This window comes from Seriola dumerili, unplaced genomic scaffold (assembly GCF_002260705.1).
Source record: "Seriola dumerili isolate Sdu_G_001 unplaced genomic scaffold, Sdu_1.0 BDQW01000331.1, whole genome shotgun sequence".
Taxonomy (NCBI): Eukaryota; Metazoa; Chordata; class Actinopteri; order Carangiformes; family Carangidae; genus Seriola; species Seriola dumerili.
The window spans coordinates 7,175,831-7,201,631 of record NW_019174586.1 but is presented as its reverse complement, the minus strand read 5'-3'; the positions used below and the strand labels follow the sequence as shown (position 1 = coordinate 7,201,631).

The following is a 25,801-nucleotide window of genomic DNA, read 5'->3' as shown; positions in this document are numbered from 1 at the left end:
ACCAGCATGTTTCCATTCAAATGCAACTAAAAAGGTATTCTGTGAACGTGTTCTGTGTTGTGGATGTACCTTTGATTTAATAAACCAGTGACTTTCCGTGCAGCACTACAGAGCAAATGACTAATGATTGTCATCGCTATTCTGGGATGTGTAGTCATATATTCACATAAACTATTTGGCTTTTCTTTATGTGACTTTGTCTCCCAAACAGAAAAGTCTGAAACAAGCCCTTGTTCATACTGCTGCTGATGCCGTTCATGTTTTTGTGTATGTGTCAGCGTGTGTGTGTATGAGAGAGTCATAGAGGGATGGAGAGTGAGTTTTGGTGTGTCAGATTGCATTAGTGGGTGACTTGTTTCTCATTGACGTTTCCTCTCATTTTTCTAATTGACTACAGTTGGAGATGTTAAGGCAAGATGACAGAGGGAGAGAGCAGAGTGCTAATCAAGTCAATGTAAGTGGGGAAAAAACTGAGCCCTCACTTCTCTGGTAAATGTTTGTCTCCCACCCCACCCCTTTTTCTCTTTTTCTCCTCTGCTCTCCTTCCTTTATTCTTCCACTGACATGACGCATCATTACAGGACAATCTTCACAGGGACTGCACTTGTCACTGAATAAATCACCCAGACACAACTGGGTTAGAAAATGAAGAACCTGTGCCGTAGCATACAGAGACACATATACATATACAGTAAATGTGCACGCTCAAATACATACAGCAACTGCACACTCTTGCATTAGATCAGAACTTGAAGACAAGGCCGCTGCGTCCTGATTCATCTAGATGTCACTGGGGAGAGGAGGCCATCTTGTATGGCCTAATGTCTTTTCCTGCCACATACACACACACATCCAAATTTCCTCTTCTGTCCTCACAGACTCACAGTAAACAACAGCTTGATCAGAAGCATCGTTAGCACTTTCTCTCCTGTTTTTTCCTGCCCCTTTGTTAAAACTCCAGCTGCTGATTTAATTCTCTCACTCCTTCATCCTTTGCTTATTGTCTTGTCCTTCTTTTTATGTTGATTATTTTGTGTTTATTTTCTATTTTTGCATCTGCTTACAGTGCAAATGCTTTTCATCCTTATTAATACATTTTTGTGCATTTGCATTGTCCAAGAAAATTAATGCACACCCTCAAATATGTACCTGTGTAGAGTCCACTGTAGAGTTTTCAGTAGCAGCAGTGTTTAATGGAAGTTCTGTTTGGGTCTTTCAGTGTTTGACACAAAAGCCTTTTTTCCCACAGGATGTGACAGAATCATCAGTGGTGTCCTGCAGTCAGGAGAAGGAGGGTCTTCCAGAGAAGAATTGATCCAGTCCTATTCACTCTGAGAGGGACACACTGTTAGTAGGTGTACTGTGTTACATTACATAGTGGAAGTTCATCTTTTTGACCACACATCCACAATATGCCAAAGCATAAAACATCAGTCACATGAAAGCTGCATACACAGACATTCATCTTAACCTTTTAGGTATTTAGCTGATACATCGGTCCAGGGTGCTCTGCAAAGATTGAGCAGGTTTAGCCCTAATAGTCTACCTCCACTCTGACAGCACATAAACCCGTTAACTGGACACGTGAATACCACTGTTGAGCCGTTTTCAGTTGAGAGTCTGCAGAACAAAGCTGAGCAACTTATACTGCAGTCAATCTTATGTTCCAGGAGTTAAGCTATGGACGTCCTGACAGACTATTTCTATCTTTTATTCACTCACTATAAGACTTTGAACTCTAGCAAAACTCTTTTTTCTTTCCTTTATAGTAATATATTCTGAGCTCTATCTCCACAGTCTAAAGCGCCTTGCACCTTGTTGCTCAATCGCACAAAGAATGTGCCTGACTGCACCCCATTTTAAGACCAACAAACCCATAGGTGCTCAGATGGGCGGAAATGTATTTGCTATTTAAACAACATGTGAAACATGGAAATGACAGCTGGGTCGGTGTGAAACTACACACTTGGGTTGCGCTTTGCCCCAGGTGTAATATATGGCTATTAGCGGTTTGGCTCTAGGAATATCTGTACCAACCCGACGTGTGGTATAGATATTCATTCTGCCTTGACCGTGCTCTGAAATCATTAATTATTAAAGTTTTTGTTACATAGAGAACAAAACCACATGCATGTTATCTTTCATGTTATTTAATTTGTGCCTATTTCATGTCTAGCGTTGAAAGTGGAGCTGACACACAATTAAGTTATATTTTATTCTTTGATTCCAGCTAAACACTACACCACTGATATGAAAGCATAGATCAAGAAGAGAATCAATTATGTAATAATACCATCAAAACACTAAGAAGGTGAACAAAATAACATGAACACCTTACAATATAAAGAAATCCACCATGCCAAAAATTATGGCCTCAGAAATGATGGTCTCAACAGAAATTTAACATCTTTAGTTTCACAAAAGGAGTACTGACAGCTTAGCTGTTGGATGGGATTGCATCATATCATAATGTGTTCCACTTTTTGCAGTCCATCACTTGTGTAACATAACTACAACATGCACTATCAATGCCACCTCTACCACAGTTGGATTTTTCTGATTTGCTTCAATCGCTTTGAGGTAACAACTATGCATAATTGCATAGGCATTAGAGCGAGAGAGCAGGAAGACATGAAGGGAGAAAGAACCCTTTATTCATTAGATTACATAACAATGTGACTTTATGATAATGGAAAATATGGCCAACATGTTTCTCCCACGTGTATAATAGACTAAATTATTTATAGAAGTAAACAAAGCCTTGTCCTATTTTGCTGCTTGTTTTCCGGCACACTGAATTTTCACATTTTTAATTGTCAGGGACATCTGCCGGCTCAAATCATGAAAGATAAAACTTGTTGCGTCGTGTTCAGGAGTGAAAAGGAAATGCAACATTGCGCTGGAGCAGTTTTCGTATCTGTCCGTTTGGGTCCAGTTCTGTTGTTTTCCCTGCAACAGAAATACCTGCGTCCACTGTCTGATAGCGGAGTGACTGTGTGATTGGCTCACAGGTAGTTAGGCAGTCAATGGTGCTTGTCCTTTGTTCATGCCCACTCTGGCTGTTTGCTGAGGCAGATACAGGCCACAGTTAAAGATCCTGGCACCTACTTATGTCAGAATTACTCTTCTTGACGTCTTGTTTGATGCTGAGTTGAAGTGAGCACCGCAGGAAAAAAGGGACACTCCGCTCCTGAAGGAAAATGTTTCATCGGAAAACAAAGGGTTGAATCCCTTCGCCTTTTCTCTGCTTCCACAGAGTGAATGTGGATGAACACACTTGTATGATATCTGAACTGTTCCTTTCAAAAATAGTGAGAAGTAAAAGTATAAGATCTATAGTACAAGATGAAAGTGGCTTTGTTTGTATTGCTGCAGAGACCTTTTCAGGGTTAGTTGTGTTTTTCTGGCCATTATTCAATCTGTAACTCAGGAAGGGAAGATTGTGACCACATTTCCTGCAACTTGGCTGGCTAGCACAGGCATACGACTGTGAGGGGGTTATTAGGGTTTTTGCCCAAAAATAGCAAAAAAAAATTAAATATTCAGGCTAAGCTCATCTTTAAAAAGGTGTTTATGTTTGTAGCTGTGGAATGTAAACTCAATCGCATGTCATTAAACCCATTAAATTTCCAGAAATATTACCAAGGACATGACATTGACTTCATCAGTGGTAGCTATAGTTAATTGTTGAACTCTAGAAATGTGGCAACATCACTGAAAAGTCAAGAAACATAAGTCGTAAAACAATCATATAGGTATTAAACAAGCGTTCAGGTCAGCCATAAAACAAAGGCAAATGGTAAAATATTTCACCTTCTGTCTCTTGTAAACATCCTTTACAGTTCACTGAGAAATTTCCCAGCTCCTTTTCAACCAACCAACTTACTGCCACAAACAGTTTCCTGTAAAATTAGACATTATCAAAGCTATGTCAAATGAGGTGGTGAAGCTCACAGACCAGTACAAGGCTGCTGAACATTTGTTATTGGGCCGTGAGGAGGATTTTATGCTGGTTCAGCATAAAAATCGTAATAATAATTGTATGACTTTATGAGATATTAAGCTTTAGCTCATGCAGACCTGCACCTTGAGGTCAGATCATTGTGAGACTACCCACTGCTATCGTAGAACTTTTTGTTTCTGCTATTGGCCTGCTGGTGCTCGAACGACAATCAGAGGTGGAGGATTATCGCTCTCCTGGTCCTGTCTGAGAGTTGAAAGCAGATGGTTTGGGTGAGCTTGTGAAGAGTTTCAGTAACACATGGCTTTGATAAGAGACAACAGCATCAAAGCAGTCATTTAACACTCCCTCTAATCTGGAGCCACAATATACAAGAGGCTCTTCACAGTGTTGGGAGCTCTGAGAAAAGCCACTTCTGTATCCTCCCTTATTTTTCAGCAAGAGGAAGAATAACACAAACTGATGTCTCAAATATCCAGCTATGGTTGAAAGTCATGTTTGACAAGTAATAGAAACTCAAAACCCTGGAGGTTTGTGACAAGGTCTGTCTTTGCATTTTGACGGTTTAATTAACACGGCTGTTTGACCTATTTGTTCAACCCCAGGGATCATTCCAACCTTCCTGCACGCCCACCCATTTGGAGCCAGTATCGAATGCATCTGTTCCTACCTGCAGTGTTTGGTCATCAAGGTAACAAGAAGACACACACACACGTTCTAGACATAGTGACACCGATTAAATCTCCCCACAGGGCTGACATATTGGCCGGCGGTGTGCCAGGGTCCTGCTGTGCCATTTTAAATTCATGGCATGCAAACAAGCCCGAAGAGCAGGAAAGAGCCATCATTTAGTCTGAAACCTTTTTACCCTTTATTTATCGAAGCAAAGGTTGGTGAACATACACAATTAAAAGCTGCACTCCTTTAACGTAAACAAACAGGGCATAGGATAAAAAAACACAGAGACATTCAGCAAAGCTCATCCTCAATAACTTTTTATCCGTTTTCATCAGATGATATGTTCAGTGCAGATGTTCAGCTGGTTGACCATGAACCATGAACCTGATTTGACAGAAGACAGGAAACTGACTAGCTGAAGTATGTCTCAAAATAGCGGTTTCATTTTATAAATAGGCATTTTCAACAAAACTGATTTTCATCGGAACCTCTTCTCAATCTCCTTTTACAAAATGACGCAATAGGGGCCCTTCAGCTATTATGGCCTGATTTTTGTCAATAGCGTTCTTTTTTTTTCATGGACACTTCAGAACAACATTCATCTGAGCCCACATCCACTAGATGTAGAAGAAAATAATACAATATGTCCCAGTGCACCTCTGCTAACATGTTTTTTTTCACAAACCTATTGATTTACACCTAAACCAATAACAGTTTTTTATATAGACTCAGTGTAATCTTTTGTTTTGTTTTTTGATATTAGGGACCAAATGCCAATCATGACTTTCTATTGGATTTATTTAGTTGGCAGCTAAACTTGGATGTACTAATATGGATATACTGTCTGAATGAGGAGAATAATGTAGCTGTTGGAAGAAAATAATTAAATGCAGAAAACGAGTCAGACTAGATCACTTCTAACAACTGCCAATATAAGCCACATCCACTTCTTCATTACACTCAACAGATACTTTTGTAACATAAACAGATACAAATACAGATAAATACAGTAGCTGTGTGGTTGCACAGTCACACTGGGAGTTGCCTGATTCAACCACATCAACTATTGTGGGCAGATGAGTAAATCCACAGATGTTGTTTGAATAGGACGGCAGGTGTAGCCCACCAGGTGCAGGACGAAGCACCACTGACCTCCCCTGTGGTCAAAATCTCAATTGCCTCAGTCTTTTAGGCAACAGCTGCTCCGCACTTGTTAATAGCAGGAACCTTCTCCATTAGTGCCTCTCTGTTTCTGTCCTGTTGCATATATCGCTTTCTAATTTTATCACACATCCCCACATGCACAGCTTATTGATAAATATATTCATGTTCTGCTGCTGCCTGCCACTGCCAGTCAAGGCTGTTAGTCAACTTGATTTCTCTGAACAAGGCAACATGTCTGACCTGATTCCTGGTTTGTAAATGAACTTGGTTTTTTGTTCTTGATTTTCTAAATGTGCTTTCATTACCTCCTGCCACTCTTTCTCTCACATCTAACAAAATCTGGCACATCCATGATGAGAGCGTCCAGCTGGTATAATTTTGTTAGAGTGCTGATCTACAAGATTCTTGTTTCTCTTGATTTAACTAATGACAGTCAACAGTTTCTCACCGGGCACTCATCCAATATGTGTAAAGTGTAAAAGACAGTCAGTGTCATTGTCTTGGATCTGATAGCTCTCCTACCCCCTTATATCCTTTATGAACTTGTTAAGTGTAGTAAGACTATTGCTTTTTGATTAACTGATTTATAATTTAGTCGTCAGAATGTCAGAAAATACTGAAAAATGTTCATCACTATTCCCCAGAACCAAATTGCTTGTTTTTGTCCAACCAACACTCCAAAACCTGAAGATTTTTTATTTTACAATCATAAAACAAAACCAGAAAATTCCTCACATTTGAGGAGCTGGGGTCAGCAAATGTTTTGCATTTTTGTTTGAAAAATGACTTAACGGCAGGTGAAAATTTAGTTTCAGTGTTTGATTTCTCACCTTGCTACAGTGAGGTAAAAGTGTTCTCTAGGGTGTGTCAGTAGACTGTGACATCACTGTTGGGTGTGGTTACAGGTGCAACACACTTGAAACTTTGAACCAACAGGGACAGTGAAACATAATGGTGTTAAGTTACTTTTTAATCAATTATCAAAAATGTTGTCAGTTAATTTGTTGTTGATTCAGTATCAAATTAATCATTTTAGCGTTTATGTTAACAAAATTGTCAGGTTGGTCTTCAAGAATAATTAAACATTTTGGCGAGAAAGTAGCTGAGATGATCAATGCCACTCTCACATGTGTGTGAAGATACAACTTGTAATTTTTACTCTCCAGTTTTTGTATAGATCAAATAAATTAAATATAATGTGTTAATTAATGAGCTTTAAAGGTGCTGGTAGGCAGATTTTGACACCTTCGGACAGAGCGAGACTAACTGTTTCCCTTTGTTTCCAGTCTTAATGCTAAGCTAACCGTGTCCTGGCTCAAGCTTGGTATTTACTGCGCAGACACGGGTGTAATATCCATGCTGTCATCTAACTGACTGCATAAAAAGGAATGTGTATTTCCCAAAATTTCAAACTATTGCTGTAAACCTGTGTGTGACATGCATGTGTGTGTTTTGTTTGTGTTTAGCATGCGCTATGTATGACTGTGTGTGTCTGAGTTTTTGTCAACGTGTGTGTGTGTGTGGCTGTTTGCCTGTGTATCTGTTGTTTCAACACTGATTCTTCACATCAAGCAGCCCACAGAGTTTTGTCAATACCGCTGGCTGGACTCCCCAACAACAAGCTCAATCCTCTCTGCTTATCTGCCGGCTCCACACTCACACTGCTCCATTGTCTGTGATGACACACCAGTTCTATCTCCATGATGGACCTTAATGCATCCCGACATCAGCGCAGGGCTTGAACAACCCAGATATTAATGCAAGACACTGTGGGTTGTCTACAGCGGCTCGTACATTGGATTTTTGTCGCTACTGTCACCTTAGCCTTTCTGATTCTCCTCAGCCCACCCAGGTGGTGTGAGGTGCATGGCGTAAATCCTGTCATGTACTATAGCTCATATTGTCTTGATACCTGGCTGTTGATCAGGTTCAAGTGAAGGTGGGAGAACGGAGCGTGAGCATACTGAAAGAGTTGTGAACATCAGAGGTGTGAGAATGTCTAGGACAATTTGTGTGTGAAAGTAGTTTTGTGTGGCATCTAACTCCTGCCTGTGTTTTGTGTGTGTGTGTGTGTGTGTGTGTGTGTGTGTGTGTGTGTGTGTGTGTGTGTGTGTGTGTGTGTGTGTGTGTGTGTGTGTGTGTGTGTCTACAGATTAACCTCAGGGAGGTGGGGGCTCTACTTTCTCGGCTGCCCTGCACCTTCAGACAGGAGCTGACTGGGGTCGGAGCAAGACTGGAGAAACGTTGGAACTTTTGCGGCTTCCAGGGCATCAAGAGCACCTAGACTGTGCTTGTGACACTTCTGGGACATGGAAGAAACAAGAGGTAGACAAAGCAACACATGTACACCCAGGATAGTCTAGAAATGTGGATGAAGCCGACAGCTAATGGAGAGGCTGGGTTCTAGCTGCCCAGACAAGAGCACAAATTATTCTCCACAGATCTCAGATCAGGAAAGGGTGCTGTGTAGGTGGCAGATAGATAAATATGCAGCTTTTTGTGATGCCAAATTAATTGGCAGCATCTCTATGGTGACCAAGAGGTGGATGTATCTCTATGGTGACGGTCACATCATCTCTCACTCTTTTTTTTTTTTTTACTAATGGGATTCAACGAAAAGTCCCTTCAGAAAGCCAGTCTCAGCAGAATCATGGGATTTAATACATGGACTAAAGGGATACACAGCAAAGTCATCAGGGTCTACTTACAACCTCTAAACTCTGAGGGCAATGTAAGATAAATTCTTACATTTCATTGTACTTTCTGTGTAGGCTATCATAAATGCACACAAGATGTATGCAGTGATCAGGTCAGTATGTGGCCCAGGATGGGAACCTAAAATGCTGAAAATGTTAAAATGAAGAGGATTTTTTATTTTTATTTAATCTGATTTGAATCTTATCATACCAGTGATTTCTCTATTATTATAAATTAAAAAAGAACACATTTGCGATTGGAGGACATTCACACAGTACCTTTTAGGTCTGGTTCATTTTACAAACACAGACCATTTCTTTGTGCAATCTAATTCTAAATTATTGAATTTGAACAAAAGCTTTTCTTCTGCTGCATTAATGGTTATATTTTCAGCCAACTATCCACATACAATAATTTGTTTTCTCCGCTTTATTGTAGCACATGGTGAATGGAACTTCCTTTTGTTTGTCACGGGGCTCAAACAAAGTGTTTTTGTTTTGGGGAAATATATTCAAGCCACTCAATACAGGCAGTTAATACATGCTTGGAAAACACTCAGCTGAGCTAGTTGATACATTAATAGTGGAAAAACAATCCCGAACACAGCAGAAAAAGTGAAATGCATCTAAAATATGAGTTTCAGATGGTTTGTTGGCTCACAAAAAAAGATTTTACATGAAGTAGCAGGAGAAACAGCATTACATGACAAAACATCTAAAGGCGATGACCTATGTTTATGTTTTATAACTATCCAATCTTCAGTCCATCTTCCTAGTTTCCTCTACAAAATTACATTTTTTCTGCAACGTACTTGTGAGTGCACATCTATCATCAGCCAAGCCTCATCTCACAGCAGAAGATGAGCTTCTACTGCCATCTACTGAAGGATTTTAACATTTTAACATTCCTCGCCTCAAAGGATGGCATTGTGCTGATGCTGTGTGTGATGGTATTTGAGCAGGTGCTGTCCTTTTACCTTTTACCCCTCAATCTACACTGCATGTCAGCACACAAACCAAACTAGAGCCATGAAATCCAAGGCATTTTCTGTAGACCTCCATGATGACATTGCGGTGAGGCAAAGATCTGGACAAGGATATAAAACCATTTCTAAATCTTTTGGGTGTTCCCAGCAGCACAGTGGCTTCAATAATTGTGAAATGGAAGAAGTTTGGAGCCATCAGGACTTTACCTAGAGTAAACTGAGTAATGTGGCAAGAAAGGCTTTGGTCATGTAGGTGACCAAGAACCCAATGGTCACACTAACTGAGCTTTAAGAAGTGCTCTGCAGACGGAAGGACACCCATCTCAGCAGCACTCCATCAATCAGGCCTTTATGGTAACGTGGCTAGACAGAGGCCACTTTGAGTAAAAAGCATTTGACAGCCCGTTTGAAACATTTAATGGACTGAGACCATGATTCCTTGGTCTGATGAGACAAAAATTGAACCCTTTGAGCAGAACTCCAAACACTATGTCTGGCTGGATGCTTGGGATGCTTCTCAGCAGCAGGGACAGGGAGACTAGTCAGAATTGAGAGAAGGATGAATGCAGCCAAACACAAAGAGGTCCTTGAAAAAAAACCTGCTCCAGAGTTCACACAACCTGAGAGCGAGCCGACGGTTCATTTTTCAGCACAGCAATGACCCAAAGCACAAAGCCAAGACAACGCTGGAGTGGCTTCTGACTGCCCTTGAGTGGCACAGCCAAAGCCCTGACTTAAACCCCACAGACTATCCATGGAGAGACCTGACGATGGCAGTTCACCGACGCTTCCTAACCAATTTGATGGAGCTTCAGATGATCTGTGAGGAAGAAAAGTGATAAACTACCCAAATCCAGGTGTGCAAAGCTTGTCGAGACTTAAAAAGGCTCAAAGTTGTAATTGCTTCCAAAGGGGCTTCGACAAAGCTCCGAATTAAGGGTCTTTTGTTAAGGAGAGATTTTAGTTTTTCAGTTTCTACTTTCATTCTTAGTCTACAAAACAATAAGTCAACAAATAAAAGTCAAGCAGAAGCTAATGGAAGGGATCTGAATACTAACTGAAACCGTGTAATATTGAGTAGGTTCAGTATTATGAGAAATGTTCATTCATTCATTTCCTTTAAAGGGCTTTATTTGTTTCAGAAGTTTGATTGAATCCCAACAGTGCAATGCACAGAACCAGTTACATTTATAACGACAAACTTCATCATGTCATGTGTCTTCTCAAAATGAAAATACCAGTCTCTCTCATCTGAGCAACTGTAACATGTATCATACAACATCTGGCTTTAGTGTCATTAATTAAAGGCTAACATCTGGCCCTCAGAAGCCCGAAGAACAGTGAGAAATTCCTTTTTTCACTCACTTACAGGATTAATGGATTTTCTACAGTGGTAAAATTATGTACACTGATTTGTGCCACATCCTTATTCACCTCATCAACATCACTTTAAACTCAGGTAGGACACCAGCCAAGAAGCTTTCTATTAAACAAGATGATGCTTAAATTAAATGACTTGATCAAAATTTTTTAATATACAAAAAAATGTCTCTGACATTAACTCATGCACCTGTCAGTTACCACAGATGTGTGTTTTTGTGTGTAAAAAAGAGAAGCTAAACAGGAAACTCTGTTATGATTATATTGTTAAATGCAGTAAAGATGTAGGAACTTTTACACATTAAAGTCAGCTACACTGATGGAAAGTTTGTGTTCAACAGTGAGAAAGGAAATGAGAGGTGTAAATGGTCATCCGGTCACCAGTACAGTGCTTGCATTGAAATCTTGCAGTCCAAATGCATTTCATTCCGTTATTAACACAATCGTTGAGTTCTGAGTCTGTTTCCCTTCCGCTGGAGAAAATGAATCTTTTCATAGAGTTGCTCCGGTTTCCTACATGTGCTGTGCATCCATGATATCCAGATACTTGGCGTCGATAACTTTTGGAAGCAGGCTGGTCCTGAGATAACGCAGAGATAACACATGATACAGTCACATGTATTATTTACATGGAAAAAACAAAATACCAGTTTAGACAGTGTTTAAACAACCACAAAACAGCTACCACACATTAGCAACTCTCAGCTTTCAGATTATTAATTTAATAGCTTTAAAAATACTTAAAGCTGATGAATAAATCTAGTGGAGGAAAAAGATTAATATTTTATACTGAAATATAATGGAGTAGAAGTATTTAGTGGCATGAGATGGAAATACTCCAAGTACTGTACAAGTACCTCATGATTGTACTTACTTGAGTAAATGTACTTAGTGCATTTCACCTCTGACAGTTAAATAATTACACCATGATCTACAATGTGAGTGTAATGCAAGACCCTAGGAAACCCTTTTTGTGCTATACTCCTTAAAGGGATAGTTCAGCAATTTAATATTTCATGTCTATAGGTTTGGGGACTTGAGATTTATTTAAAATGAATGGTTGATGCAGTAGAGTCCGAGACCCCGACTCTCTTCAGTTTAATGCAACCTGACAGATTCTCTCTACAGACTCTTCCTGACCGATAAACAGCGACCCGTTTCAAACTGCACTCCCACAGTTTGTATCACGGCTTTTCCATTTAAAAATTTCTCCCAAGCTCAAGCTGAGGTAACACTGATGTTATCACTTAGGGTATTTTCTCAGACCCTTGTGAAAGCTTCTCCAAAGCCACATAATGCATTATCTAACTGGGTCTACACTGAGAGTACCCCCTGTGAATAGATCAGTGGAGTGTCCCTTTCAAAACAGCTCAGCATGAATGTCAGATTAATGTCAGTTCTGTGCAGACATTGTAGTATGTGTTGGTTTCCCTGGTCTCACTCTGCCCCCTGTTGGTGTGGGTCAACTCACCTGACAGGGACAAGCAGGATCATGAGAAGGGGGAAGACCATCTTCATGTAGGGCAGAGGATACATCCCAAAGGCACAAAGGATGATTAGTTGGATCATCTGCAGCCCTGTAAAGTAGTGGACCTTCCTCTGAGGCACACGGCGGATGTAGTGGGTGGGAGGATACGATGTCTAGACAGAGAAGTGGAAAAGTAATATGGTTAAAAAGATGCTTTCAGTGACATTTTCCTTTATAATAAGTTTTGCTGAAGTAAATGTGGAGGGTCCAAAGTGTATTAGAACTGTAATAGAAAGAATTTGATGTAAAAATACACCCGTTGTTGCTAATTCCGCTGTGTCTTAATAATTTTGCCATTTGTTCAAATTCAGATATTTTTTGGAAGTGTGTTTCTGCCACCATGACAAAAATATTCTCATTTTTATCAGCTGCTCTTCATATTGTGACCAGATACTTTTCATTATTATCGTTTTACTATTATGACATATTTTCTACTCATTTCACTCGCTCCACAATGATTCTCATTATAACACCATAAGTCGTTACGCCCAGCTATTGTTTTTCTTCATTTTCTTGTAAAAAAAAAAAAAAAAAAAAAATTTGCCATCAGCCCCTGCTACCATGTGTAGTTTAATTGACAACTATTAAACAAGAGCGAGACAAAAGAGATACAAACAGACATATTGACTATTAGCAAACAGAGCAACCAATCACACCACAGTGTCTTCATTTCCTTCTTGCTCACCTGTTCCTTAAGCAGCAGGGCCATGCGGTCCACCATCTGGTTCCCATCAAGTGAAGTGGCTGCGATGTAGAGGAACAGGCCATAGAGGACGGGCTTGGGGATCCACTGCAGAGGAATGGGCAGCATGAAGGCAGACAGGCCGATCAGGATGTTGGCCACCAGTGAGGTCAGACGTGTTTCCTTCACACTGACGATACTGTAGGACACACAGGCAGAGAAAAGTGCATGTAATTATGTGATAAAAGAGCATGTATTTCATACCGTAGAGCAGAGGTTACCAACCTTTTTTAGCTTGTGACCCCTTCAAATGGAGCAATGGCTATTTGTAACCCCTAATCACAGGTTATGGCCTCAGTGTGTCCACTGTCAAGCAAAGAGTGATTTTTCCTTCTTAGATTGTTTTGTAAGAGAAATTCATTCTTTCTTATCCATGTAGTTATCTTGTGACCCCATAGATGTATCTTGGGACCTTGGGGGATCACGACCTGCAGACCAGGTTTTTTTCATGCTAAATGGAATTTTCTTTTTTTTTTTTAGACTTGATGCTGATAAAGATTACTGTGTGTGATATGGTCAAAAGCTCCAGAACCTGTGAGTAAGTGGGCTTTGAGTTGAGGTTGCTTTGTTAACTGCTGTTTCCAAGGTCAAGCATGAACTGTCAAACTCAACTATGTTGTTTTCAGTGGAGCTCATAGATTGAATTAAAATATTTTTTATAATTAGTTTTGAAATAGATGCAGCAAAAGCATCACAAACTACACTTTATTGATAAGGTCACTTCACTAAATAACTGTTTAGTTCTTTTGTTCGGTATCTTACAAAACCTCCTTAGAGAGGCTGAAAAAGGGTGCAGACACACCGGTGTCTAGCTGCTGTCTTTCAACACCCTACTTGCTTTTTGTCCTTGTTTTAACTTTACTCACGTCGTGTAGAGGTGTCCGTTCTCTACGTGCTGTTCCACTTTGGCCAGCTGACGGGCGTGTAGGGAGGAATGTGGGAAGGCTGCGTGCATCCATGGCAACCCCAGACAGGACATGAGGATGTTGATGAAGCCAGTCAGCATTAAGTCCCAGTGGAACGCTGTGCCTTTTAGCAACCTGGTACAGACGTTCACAGACACGAGCTTCAAGTGGTTTGTCAATGAAAAACAGCCGCAGTACTTCTATTCTTATTCATGAGCTATAACTGGATCTGTTTGCCAGTACAAATAGACGTGAAGATACAATAGAGCCACTTAGATATTTATAAAATAAACAACAATTGCCATAAAGGAAATATATTACAGCACAATTCGTGTTAAATTTGTTGTCATTGATTTGCCAACATGAAACATGGGGTCTTACTTGTGTTCTGGTACGTGTGTGAGGGAGATGACGATGTTCTGGTCGATAAAGATGAGCAATGCAAGTAGAAAACCCAGCCCGACTGCGCTCAGTGTGTTCATTCCTGACAGCTTTTCAAAAGGAGGGAAGTTGAAGATTGGGCCATCGTGGACACTGAAAACAGGGACTGGAATGGGAAATTTATAGAAAACAGAAAACTGAATAGAAACATCTCAAATAGTTTGAATACATTTTTAAGGTACAAAAAAAAAGATGGACCTACGATGATAAAAGAAATGCCTGAATAGTAATCTCTCCTGCTAGTACACTTTGCATTTTTTTAAATAGTATTTCAGCTACCCACTGTCCTTGACCCACATTGAATGAGAACACACAATGGGTTGATAGCTCACTGGAAACAAATATTTCCCTTCAAAAGAGGATTTATGAACAGTGTAAGGTGTTCTGCGCCAAGGTTGTGACTTTAAGCCTCAAGGGTACTCTTCTATCAATTCTTTTATTTTGAAAGCTCTGTACTCACGCTGTATGTCAAGGAAAAGGTAGGAGCCAATGAAGGAGAATATCACCACAGAGATAGGCAAAGCACAGTCAGACACCACCTCTCTGATCTTGTCATTCAGATACGGGCTGTGGGAAAACAAAGAGACGCTTATTTCAGTTTTTTGCAACTCTGATGTAATAAATTTTACAAGTTTTACTACAGTATTTACAATAGGTATTCTCATTGTTTGAAATATTATCCATGTCAAATACTGCAAGTTTGCCACTGAAGGGAAAGAACAATGACATCCCAGGAGTCAGACATGGGAATACACATCGTCAGAGTCACATTTATCTACCTCATGTATTACATTATTATATCTGAATGGGGAAAATCATTGTACCTGATTTGTAACCTTCTGTCTGACTCCTAGGATGTGATTTTTTTTGTTTTGTTCTTACCTTTATATAAGTTATATGCGTAAATATGCAGCTACTACAGGCAGAGGTAGAAAGTAACTAATTACAGTTACTCAAGCACTGTAGTCTAATTTTAACGTACTTCCATCTTACACTACTTCATAATTAAACTCAGTGGTGGTCGAAGTATTCAGGTCCTTTACTGAAGTAAAAGTAGCAGTTCTACAGTATGTGTAAGTCCTGCACTCTGAATTTTACGTCAGGAAAAGTGCATTAATATTATCAGCAAAATGTACTTCATTTATGAAACTACAGTGCGAGTTCTCACTTCACAGATTTTCTCTGTCAGAGTTACTGTATATTATAAAACTATTGGACTATCGTTACTGGTGCATCAACATGTAAGCAGCATTTCAAGGTAGCCGGCTGAGCTGGAGCTGATTCTCACCTTTCTATACTGTTGAGTGGTTGTGTTTGCTATTTATAAAGCATTGTAAGCTTGTTATTGTTTTTTTTTTTTAAATCTGAAACTCAACTAATTAGTAACTACAGCTGTCAAGTAAATGAAGTGGAATAAAAAGTAAAAAATTCTCTTCTTAGATTTAGATGAGTATAACTACTCAAATGAAGTACAAGCACATAAAGTACAATACTGGAGTAAGTAGTTACTTTCCACCAGTTCTTACACTGTATTTCAAAGGGGAATATTGTACTTTTTATTCTGCCACAGTCGTCTGAGAGCTGTAGTTCCTAGTTAAATTGCAGATTAAGATTTTACATTCAAAACAAATTAATGGTTGAGAAAATATGATGCATTATTATATGATAAACTGCCCCAACAGTGTGTTCAGTATTTATAATTAGAGGGACTTTTACATTTGAGACTCTTTAATATTCTAATAGACCTCTGCTTTCTATGGATGCACCATTCCTTTAAATTTTATTTTATTCACTGTTTCCCAAAAGATGTTGTTGAAAATGTTTGAAATTGTTTGTAATTCACATAATGAGTTTCTTATGACCGGCCTACAGGCTGTAAGTACAGTTTATGGATAATACTGCTTTCAAAGCCTGACTTTCTATTTGGGATAATGTGCTAATTTTACACTGTCGCACTGCTGCTTTCACTTAAGTAAAAGTAAAGAAAATTGTGATTGCTTTCTTGCGGAGAGTTAGATGAGAAGATGGACACTGCTGTCATGTTTGTTTGGTGAATATGAAGCTATAGCCAGCAGCTGTTCAGCTTAGCGTAGCAGAAAGACTTCTTAGTCAGGGACACTGACCTCCTTAATATTAGTCATACTGATATTCGTGTCATCAATCTTCTCATTAACTTCTGTCACGAAAGGGAATAAGCACATTTCCAAAAATGACTAAGTATTCCTTTAAGGTGTAGTAAGTGAACATACCTCCTCTTAATAAGGTAGAGGGCGTAACCCAGCCACAGAGTCCCCAACATGAGCAGCAGACAGAGGATAGGCCTTTCTCTTGTGCACAGCACCAAAGACTCAGGCAGGAAGACTGACGCGTGTCCTTCAGCATGTCCCACCAGAGAACCAGTCTCATTATGATGCCCGAGCATGTTTCCTGTCTGGTTCTTTGTCATCTCTAGAATCTCATTTATCTGCTGAAGCACCAACGTGCTGTTAGTGGTTGCTAGTATGGGCCCTTGGTAGAAGTGCTCAAAAACTGGCAAGAGGGAGTAAAGAGGGAGGAATAGGTGATGACACTGGGCAATGACTAGAAAGCTCAGCATGAGTGTATTTAATCTCACTTGTAACATAATCTGCAGTACTTGTGTAGTCTTAAGAATATAATATAAAAACAACACCTTTATGTCCATTTCACACTACACTGGGTATCCTCATACATATCATAGAACCTCATTAATATAATTCTCTTTTACGTTGTCATCCTCAGTGTATTTCCAGGCAATCTTCAGCCTTTTGAGTAGTGCACTGTATTCAAGCTTTGCTCAGTTTGTTTGTTGTTTGGAGTTTGGCGGAAAACTACAGCAGCCTGAGGTTGAAAGAGAAAGGCAGAAAGCTCTAAAGAATCCACCATATGCTCATTCATTTATTTACTCTCTTCTGATAAGCCCTTGTGAAAAAGCTCTAAACAGACGCAATGTGAAAGACTCAACCATATTAAAATTACAACACAACACACAGGGGGGTCTAGTTTGATTTTATGCTTGTCTTTCCTCTAAAGACTCCATGATGGATATGTGTATTTGCAGGGCTACATTAACAGTAAAAAATGACAGACAGGATGTTTCCCCTGCAGTGTGGAGGCATAGCTTTGCTGCAGAAGCATTCAAAACCTGTTAAGTGTAGTCCGACCTTGGCTTGACTTACTTTTAATGGTACCTTTCACTGCATCCCCGACAAATGCTATGGAGATGAACAATGCAATGACTTCTTCTGTTGAGCTGGGAGATAATGGAAATAAAAGAAGCATGGCGTGATCACTCATGTTATATTCAAACTGTTTTTTTTTTTATACAGGCACAGACATAACAGTGCTTCCAAGTCAAAATTATGGCTGAAATAGCAGTGGTGTACATTAAACAATATTAATGATTATGGCTGAAAACAGAACGTCTTAACACGTGTCTTATCAGTGGCCTCAGCTCAGCGCACGGCCACACGGTTCAGTGCTTGCTTACATATATTACAAGTATGGGGTTTCTGTCTGTGATATGTCATAGTAACAAATGTCTGAGAGTGGTGTTGTGTATTCACCGTTTGAAGAGTTTCATCAGCAGGCTGACATTGAATAAACCTCCGAGGATGAGGAACAAACTGTTCCATAAACCGATGCAGGCGTAGAAAGCATCGAAGTCAAGGTCGTAGTCATCGCAGATGCCCCTGATGACTATAAAACATAAAGACACAGACACAATCTCATCACTAATAGCAGTGTCACAGTAGATTTACTTCTACACTGCTACCACATTGTTTAATGAACCATTGTTCTGGATGCTATTGTAAATATCCACTTACAGGTAGAAGGAAAGAGCGCCTAAGCAGGTCTCCTTTGTCTGATGAAATCTCTTACTAATTACAGCTATAAGTTAAAATGAATCTGATGCAGCAAATGCAACACGGTTCGAAGGTTTAAAGCTGCATTAAACAATTTTTGCCCATCAGATAAAAACAAATTGTGCTGGCAGACACAACCCTGACAAATTACTGGCTTATACAGCTATTATGAATAACATGTCAGCAGACAGATGCTTTAATACACATCCAGTAGACATAGAACAACATTCTCATTCATTTAAAGCCAGAGTTTCTTCAGACGTGATGAATTCAAATTCAGTATTCACTTCCCAGCCATCAGCCATTTGGTGCGCAGCACTTCATGTACAGGGGGTTTAAAACAGCTGCCTGCCGCAGTTGGAAATGATGTTGATGAGCAGCACGACAGAACTGAACAGGAAATATGTTGTTAAACCAAACAAAAAAACAAGCCGAAAGTTGCTAAGACTCTGTAGAGCTGCAGATTTGGGTCATGATTCTCTGTTGATTCATCTTTGTCAGCGACATTTGATTAAATGTTAATGCGAATCTATTAAATGCTCAAGCACCATCAGAAAACCAAGGGAAGTGGATAGAGGCTACATTGAGTGACCTGTTGGGTGATCTCCCTTTAGTTTTTTGATGCTGCCTAATGATGAGCGTCAAACTTGAATTGCGTTGCATATAAAATTGATTCCTTTACTTTTTTTTGGGAAACTAATACGTCTCAATGCATAAGAAATGTATTACCCATTAGCAAATAAAATAACCTTTTACAACACACACCACTTATGAAGATGGCCAGTGGTGCAGTGGTCAGTGGAATGACAAGCGGTGAGCCAGCAAACAAAGAATAGATAACTCCTCCAATGCTCTGGCCAACAATGGTCTTCTGAACATCTGTCAAAAAAGACAAAACAAACTAAAGTTAAAGGTGTTGTTGAAAGTTCTTTGACACAGGTCTGCATCACATCATACTGCTTTGTTTTCTTTCTCCAGCCTTGTTCACATACTTGTTAAATGAAATAGTCATATAATATAGTTGTAGGATGGATGTTGCAGTTTAAGACAATAAAGACCGACGTCTGTACCTATCTCTCCTCTTGTGCTTTCATCGTTCAATGAGCCAAAGGCAATAGCAGGCAGTAGAATGGCAATGTAGAGGAAAATAGCAGTGGTGGTGTACTTCAGCAGACAGCGGTCCTTGCCAGTTATACCTTGATGGATTATTTAAAGGGTTATTAAAGATTTAACAACCAACATAAAGTGTAAGGCTTTAAATAAGACATTTTATGATTTTGTAGCAGTAACAAATCAGCCAAACAGACATATGCCCACTTTAGGCAGCAGGATTACAAGATATTGTTAATACCATCTGTGAAGTCTGACGGGTAGAGGGGGAGTCTGCGACGGAGGTCATCATAAACACCTTTACCGGCTTTGAAGAAATCTTTGCACTGTGAGGAAAAAGACAGAATTTAGTCAGGGCCACTGAGAAGCGTCAGTCAGTGTGAAGGACTGTACTTAGTTCAGGGAGCAATACTTAGTCACATAGTAAAAACTCAAGTGGTGTGACCAGTTGGAGAGCTCTCTAATGGAAGCATAGAATCAAGAATTTTCATCTTTTGTCAGTGCGCTTAAATTCGCATAAATTTGTGTCATGATGAGCACAGGAGCAGGAGCATCACATCCAGTAACTGGTGGAACAGCATTGATAGAGGCCTCCTCCCACCACCATAGAGCAAGTGTTACAACAAAGCAGACAACTTGGCTTTGTCCTTACTGTACAAGATTTAATCAGGGTAATAAGATTGCGTCAGACAGTTGTCATGTGCTTTGAAAGTGCACGGCACCTAACTAAGAATTAGAGTGCATCAGCCAAACCTTCAAATCCAAACTGGTCCATTACAAAAAGCTCCACTTAACATTCTTGTCCTGATTTTCATACAGTACATCATTCCAAATTTGTGGTAATGAAAACATCAAAGTTAAGACTGGCTGAGCTGACACTAAGTCGAGGGAGCTTCAACTTTTTTGCTGGAGTAGAGAGTCTGCTGGAATCAGTATTAAGACCCCTGCTGTGCTGACGCAGCGGTCCCATTGATGTGACTGTGGGACCTTTTTCCTCCCATAGTGCTGAAGGTGGTTTGAGCACAACCTTATGCTGAAAAATTCATCTGACTTTAACTTTTGGGAGAAAGAGAAGTCGGTAAAATATTTCATAACCTGAAAAAAATTCATTTAAAAATGCATTCATTATCATACATTTGAATGAGTTTAATAAATAATTTTTAAAACTGGCATATATTTCCTGTTTTTGCATCATACAATTTTGGACTCGCAGATTAGGTTAAGAGCTTGTTGTGGCTGCAGCGAACCTACACTTACATGTTGTTTTCAAACATCAGGTGTAGCCACAACCTGTTGTTAAATCCAGTCTTTTACAACCTAAATACATGATGCTTTTTGTGTCGGGCCGTATTTGGCTGTTCCCTCTTTCTCCAGCCCGCTGCAGAACACACACACATCTCCTCTTAATTTAAACACTGCACATAATGAAGTACTTATATCATTACATGGAGCTGCACACATTCTGCTGCCAGAACCATGGCCGACTGGGCAGCTTTTTCTAGTCTGTTGCCCAGCTGCTTCTCATTCCACCGGCCTGGCTGATAGAGTGTGGAAACAGGATAATCAGATAATCAGACTCAACTACTTTACTGCACCGCATCTTTATGTGCCTGGATGGAGTGGGAAAACACGAGGGTGGTCTCCACATGTGCTTAACAGTCAGTAGAGTATAAATGTTGGTTTTTCCAAGTGAGTACGTTTTGTTAGGTCGAGTTGTATTTCCGTATTGTATATTAGCTTTTCTAGGTAAATGCTTTTTGGCATCACCTTTGTTCTTATATGACTTACTGCACATGTTATATTAACTTGAATGAATTTAGCACTGAGCCAATATGTCTGTTTCACATCAGCAACTTTCCCTCTTCTTTCACACCTGAAGAGATTTGCCTCTACGTGGATCTGAATCCTCTACTTCCTCTACGACCGGCTTCTCGCTGACTATAGAGAGCTGCTGCCGCTGGTAGACCAGCTCCTGTTTGAACTCCTCCTGGGTCTTGGCCTCCAGAAGCTTCTGTCTGAAGGAAATGTCAGAGAACATCGTGGCAAATGTTCTACCCAGTTCGACGGCCGTCTTGGTGCTTTTCTGAAAAGGTATGATGAGAAAATTAAAGAGATTAAGTTTTTTTAACCTACATTCTAAGTATCAGTCTCAGTCAATCTCTGGAATAGCTCAGACGCGCTGGCTGGGAGATTCAATACAGCTTTTAAGTTTCATGATCTCACAGATTTGTAAACATTTGGTGGCAGTTTTGCTCAGTGTTGCAGAAAGCATGTGGGTAAAGGTGACGGAGCCAGATCCAAACCTCAAACCAAAGTCATGCAGTCTCCCAGAATGCACTTGAGTACAGCTAATTGTTTTAATTATTAATTAATCTGCTGAACTTTCATTAGCTCTGTTCTAACTTGTCCAACAATAGTGTAAGATGCTCATAACGAGCAGCTACATGCCATCAAATTAATGGTTTTGACTAAGAAACTCTCCAGAATCCAAAGATATTCAGTTTATTATCACTATTTTCTGTAGTTCAACTAATTATTTTCAGCCACCAACAGAAGAAAAAATGTTTTGAATAGAATTACTGTTCTGGGAGGGGCCAGGATAAGGATGACGTAGCGAGCCTCGCAGCAGTTGACTCCCCAGTTCTGCGTCCTCTCCAGGCGGGCGACACAGACGTGACGTCTCTGCAGGCTCCTCAAATTGGAGCTGAGTTGATAGAAAAAATATTTATTTTGAATTGATGACGCATAAATGATTGATTGTGCGGCATTCTGTATTGGCAGGTATAAGTCAAAGACTGCCTTACACATTACTTTTCCAATGAATAGCGTTTTTGTGTTTTTTGCCCTTGTTCAGGCAAATGAACTCAGGAGGGAAATCACCACAAACTACTGATGTGGAAGCTTAAAGAACTGGTTAAAATAGCTCTATTTCACAGCAATATTATTGGAGGTAAACTCACAGAATACAAAGCCAAGACTGCTGGTATCGAATGCCAGTGGAAGTAGCAGTCACACCCTGAATGGTCTCTGACAGAAGGTGAACTGTGAAGCATAAAAATGCAGCGAACAGCCAAAAAAGCTTTACTTTTGATATGTCAAGCAGCCTTTCAAACACACACTTCATGTAAAGGTGTTTTCAAGTGTACTTCTAAAATGTTTTGATCACCATTAAACTCCTTTCCTCCAGCGTCTGTGAACAATGAGTTCATGACCTCATCCACGTCACAGCTCCCGAGGCCGTCCTCCACCACATGGGTTAACATTCGCCTCAGGACCTCGTCCAGAGTGGCAGCTTTCTCGTCCAAAAGGATGCTTGCCTGGGCCAGGAAGCTGTCCAGGTCTCTGTGGGCTCGCACTTCCTCCTGGAAGTTCATCGGCTTCACATACTGGTGAGAGCCAAGAACAAGGGGAATTTGATTGATGGTGTAATTATGTCCTGGTGCAAATAGGTGAAATGTTAAAAGCTCGCTTTCTGGTTTTGTCCGGTGCCCAGCAGCCGCTCTCAACCCCCACATTCCTCCCAGCGCAAAACTGATGCTTTAAAATGTAGCACAGTTCTCATTTAGTAACAGTGGTGCTGGGAGCCATAACAAAACCAAATCAACATACAGTTGATGGAGCGGTTCAAAAAAAACACTAAAGTCTTTTGTGGGCCGGATATTCAGTGGTAAAAAATGTACAAGAAGCTGTAAAATGCAGCTGTTCTGCATGAATGATTATGGTATAACACATAAATGAAAAGTCTTACTTTTCTTGTTGTATTTAAAAGCCCAAATCCTGGGCCCTCAGGATCTGCAAATAATAAGAGAGAAACACAAGGAAATAAACCAACTAAATATTTACTTGCACACACTGTTTAATTCTTCAACACCATATCTCTGCCCTGATCCCTACTGTATCATTTCTTTGTATTTTTAAAGTTATCCATGGCACTAACTAAAGTATAGTACGGTAGTAGTTCTCTTGCGATTAACAGTTAATAGGGAGCACTAGCTGCCAGTTCATGTCCATGAAGTTCATGTCTCAGTTACCCTGGCTCAGTGAATCGGAGCTGGCACTCACGATTTCCTAATTGCAGAGGCTGCAAATTATTCTCAGACGATGAAAGTCACTAGAGTACGAAACAACCTAATAGCCAATCACTGTGATGTTGTTAATCTGAATAGTTCAATGATGGAGTTTTATATTTATTCTTAGAACAAATTCCACACATGTTTAAGCATAATATGCAGCAACACACACACACACACACACACACATGTGAACTTCTCTCTGGGCTTGGCCCTCAGACAGAAGTCTTCGTTAGCTCGAAGGAAATGTCAGAGAACATCGTGGCAAATGTTCTACCCAGTTCGACGGCCGTTTCGTTGTGCTTTTCTGAAAAGGTATGATGAGAAAATTAAAGAGAATTAAGTTTTTTAACCTACATTCTAAGTATCAGTCTCAGTCAATCTCTGGAATAGCTCAGACCGCTGGCTGGGAGATTCAATACAGCTTTTAAGTTTCATGATCTCACCAGATTTGTTAAACATTTGGTGGCAGTTTTGCTCATGTTGCAGAAAGCAGTGTGAAAGGTTGACGGAGCCAATCCAAACCTCAAACCAAAAGTCATGCAGTCTCCCAGAATGCACTTGGTACAGCTAATTGTTTATTATTTAATTAATCTGCTGAACTTTCATTAGCTCTGTTCTAACTTGTCCAACAATAGTGTAAGATGCTCATAACGAGCAGCTACATGCAATCAAATTAATGGTTTTGACTAAGAAACTTCCAGAATTCCAAAGATATTCAGTTTATTATCACTATTTTTCGTTAGTTCAACTAATTATTTTCAGCCACCAAACAGAAGAAAATTGTTTTGAATAGAATTACTGTCTGTGGGAGGGGCCAGGATAAGGATGACGTAGCGAGCCTCGCGAGCAGTTGACTCCCCAGTTCTGCGTCCTCTCCAGGCGGGCGACACAGACGTGACGTCTCTGCAGGTTCCTCAATATGGAGCTGAGTTGATAGAAAAAATATTTATTTTGAATTGATGACGCATAAATGATTGATTGTGCGGCATTCTGTATTGGCAGGTATATAAGTCAAAGACTGCCTTACACATTACTTTTCAATGAATAGCGTTTTTGTGTTTTTTGCCCTTGTTCAGGCAAATGAACTCAGGAGGGAAATCACCACAAACTACTGATGTGGAAGCTTAAAGAACTGGTTAAAATAGCTCTTTTAACGCAATTTATTGGAGGTAAACTCACAGAATACAAAGCCAAGACTGCTGGTATCGAATGCCAGTGGAAGTAGCAGTCACACCCTGAATGGTCTCTGACAGAAGGTGAACTGTGAAGCATAAAAATGCAGCGAACAGCCAAAAAAGCTTTACTTTTGATATGTCAAGCAGCCTTTCAAACACACACTTCATGTAAAGGTGTTTTCAAGTGTACTTCTAAAAGTTTTGATCACCATTAAACTCCTTTCCTCCAGCGTCTGTGAACAATGAGTTCATGACTCATCCACGTCACAGCTCCCGAGGCCGTCCTCCACCACATGGGTTAACATTCGCCTCAGGACCTCGTCCAGAGTGGCAGCTTTCTCGTCCAAAAGGATCTTGCCTGGGCCAGGAAGCTGTCCAGGTCTTGTGGGCTCGCACTTCCTCTGGAAGTTCATGCGTCTTCACATACTGGTGAGAGCCAAGAACAAGGGGAATTTGATGATGGTGTAATTATGTCCTGGTGCAATAGAGGTGAAATGTTAAAAGCTCGCTTTCTGTGTTTTGTCCGGTGCCCAGCAGGCTCTTCTAACCCCACATTCTCAGCAACTGATGCTTTAAAATGTAGCACAGTTCTCATTTAGTACAGTGGTGTGGCTGGGAGCCATAACAAAACCAAATCAACATACAGTTGATGGAGCGGTTCAAAAAAACACTAAAGTCTTTTGTGGGCCGGATATTCAGTGGTAAAAAATGTACAAGAAGCTGTAAAATGCAGCTGTTCTGCATGAATGATTAGGTGTATACACATAAATGAAAAGTCTTACTTTTCTTGTTGTATTTAAAAGCCCAAATCCTGGGCCCTCAGGATCTGCAAATAATAAGAGAGAAACACAAGGAAATAAACCAACTAAATATTTACTTACACACACTGTTTAATTCTTCAACACCATATCTCTGCCCTGATCCCTACTGTATCATTTCTTTGTTATTTATATATTTATCCATGGCACTAACTAAAGTATAGTACGGTAGTATGTTCTCTTGCGATTAACAGTTAATAGGGAGCACTAGCTGCCAGTTCATGTCCATGAAGTTCATGTCTCAGTTACCCTGGCTCAGT

The 25,801-nt window shown here is 40.1% G+C and overlaps 1 protein-coding gene and 1 pseudogene across 2 annotated transcripts in view; one reads left to right on the top strand and one right to left on the bottom strand.

The window, feature by feature from the left end:
• The window catches only part of LOC111232590, a 193,267-nt pseudogene extending 185,180 nt beyond the window's left edge, over positions 1-8,087 (top strand).
• Positions 8,088-10,592: 2,505 nt separating this feature from the next.
• LOC111232643 (sodium bicarbonate transporter-like protein 11) overlaps positions 10,593-25,801 on the bottom strand; it is a 26,892-nt gene continuing 11,683 nt past the window's right edge. Inside the window, exons 4-20 of one of the 2 annotated variants that reach the window (XM_022760253.1) lie at positions 25,506-25,549; positions 22,642-22,861; positions 22,436-22,517; positions 22,056-22,179; positions 21,349-21,558; positions 19,717-19,801; positions 19,436-19,561; positions 19,131-19,244; positions 18,066-18,198; positions 17,679-17,752; positions 16,731-17,010; positions 14,942-15,048; positions 14,422-14,587; positions 14,002-14,175; positions 13,079-13,274; positions 12,337-12,506; positions 10,593-11,445 (exon numbers count right to left, since the gene is read on the bottom strand). In XM_022760253.1, the coding sequence (XP_022615974.1) occupies positions 11,379-11,445; positions 12,337-12,506; positions 13,079-13,274; positions 14,002-14,175; positions 14,422-14,587; positions 14,942-15,048; positions 16,731-17,010; positions 17,679-17,752; positions 18,066-18,198; positions 19,131-19,244; positions 19,436-19,561; positions 19,717-19,801; positions 21,349-21,558; positions 22,056-22,179; positions 22,436-22,517; positions 22,642-22,861; positions 25,506-25,549 (2,372 nt within the window). In that variant the 3' untranslated portion in view covers positions 10,593-11,378. Of the gene's footprint in view, positions 11,446-12,336; positions 12,507-13,078; positions 13,275-14,001; positions 14,176-14,421; positions 14,588-14,941; positions 15,049-16,730; positions 17,011-17,678; positions 17,753-18,065; positions 18,199-19,130; positions 19,245-19,435; positions 19,562-19,716; positions 19,802-21,348; positions 21,559-22,055; positions 22,180-22,435; positions 22,518-22,641; positions 22,862-23,223; positions 23,268-25,505; positions 25,550-25,801 lie in introns of both variants that reach the window. The other variant, XM_022760254.1, reaches the window with a different exon arrangement.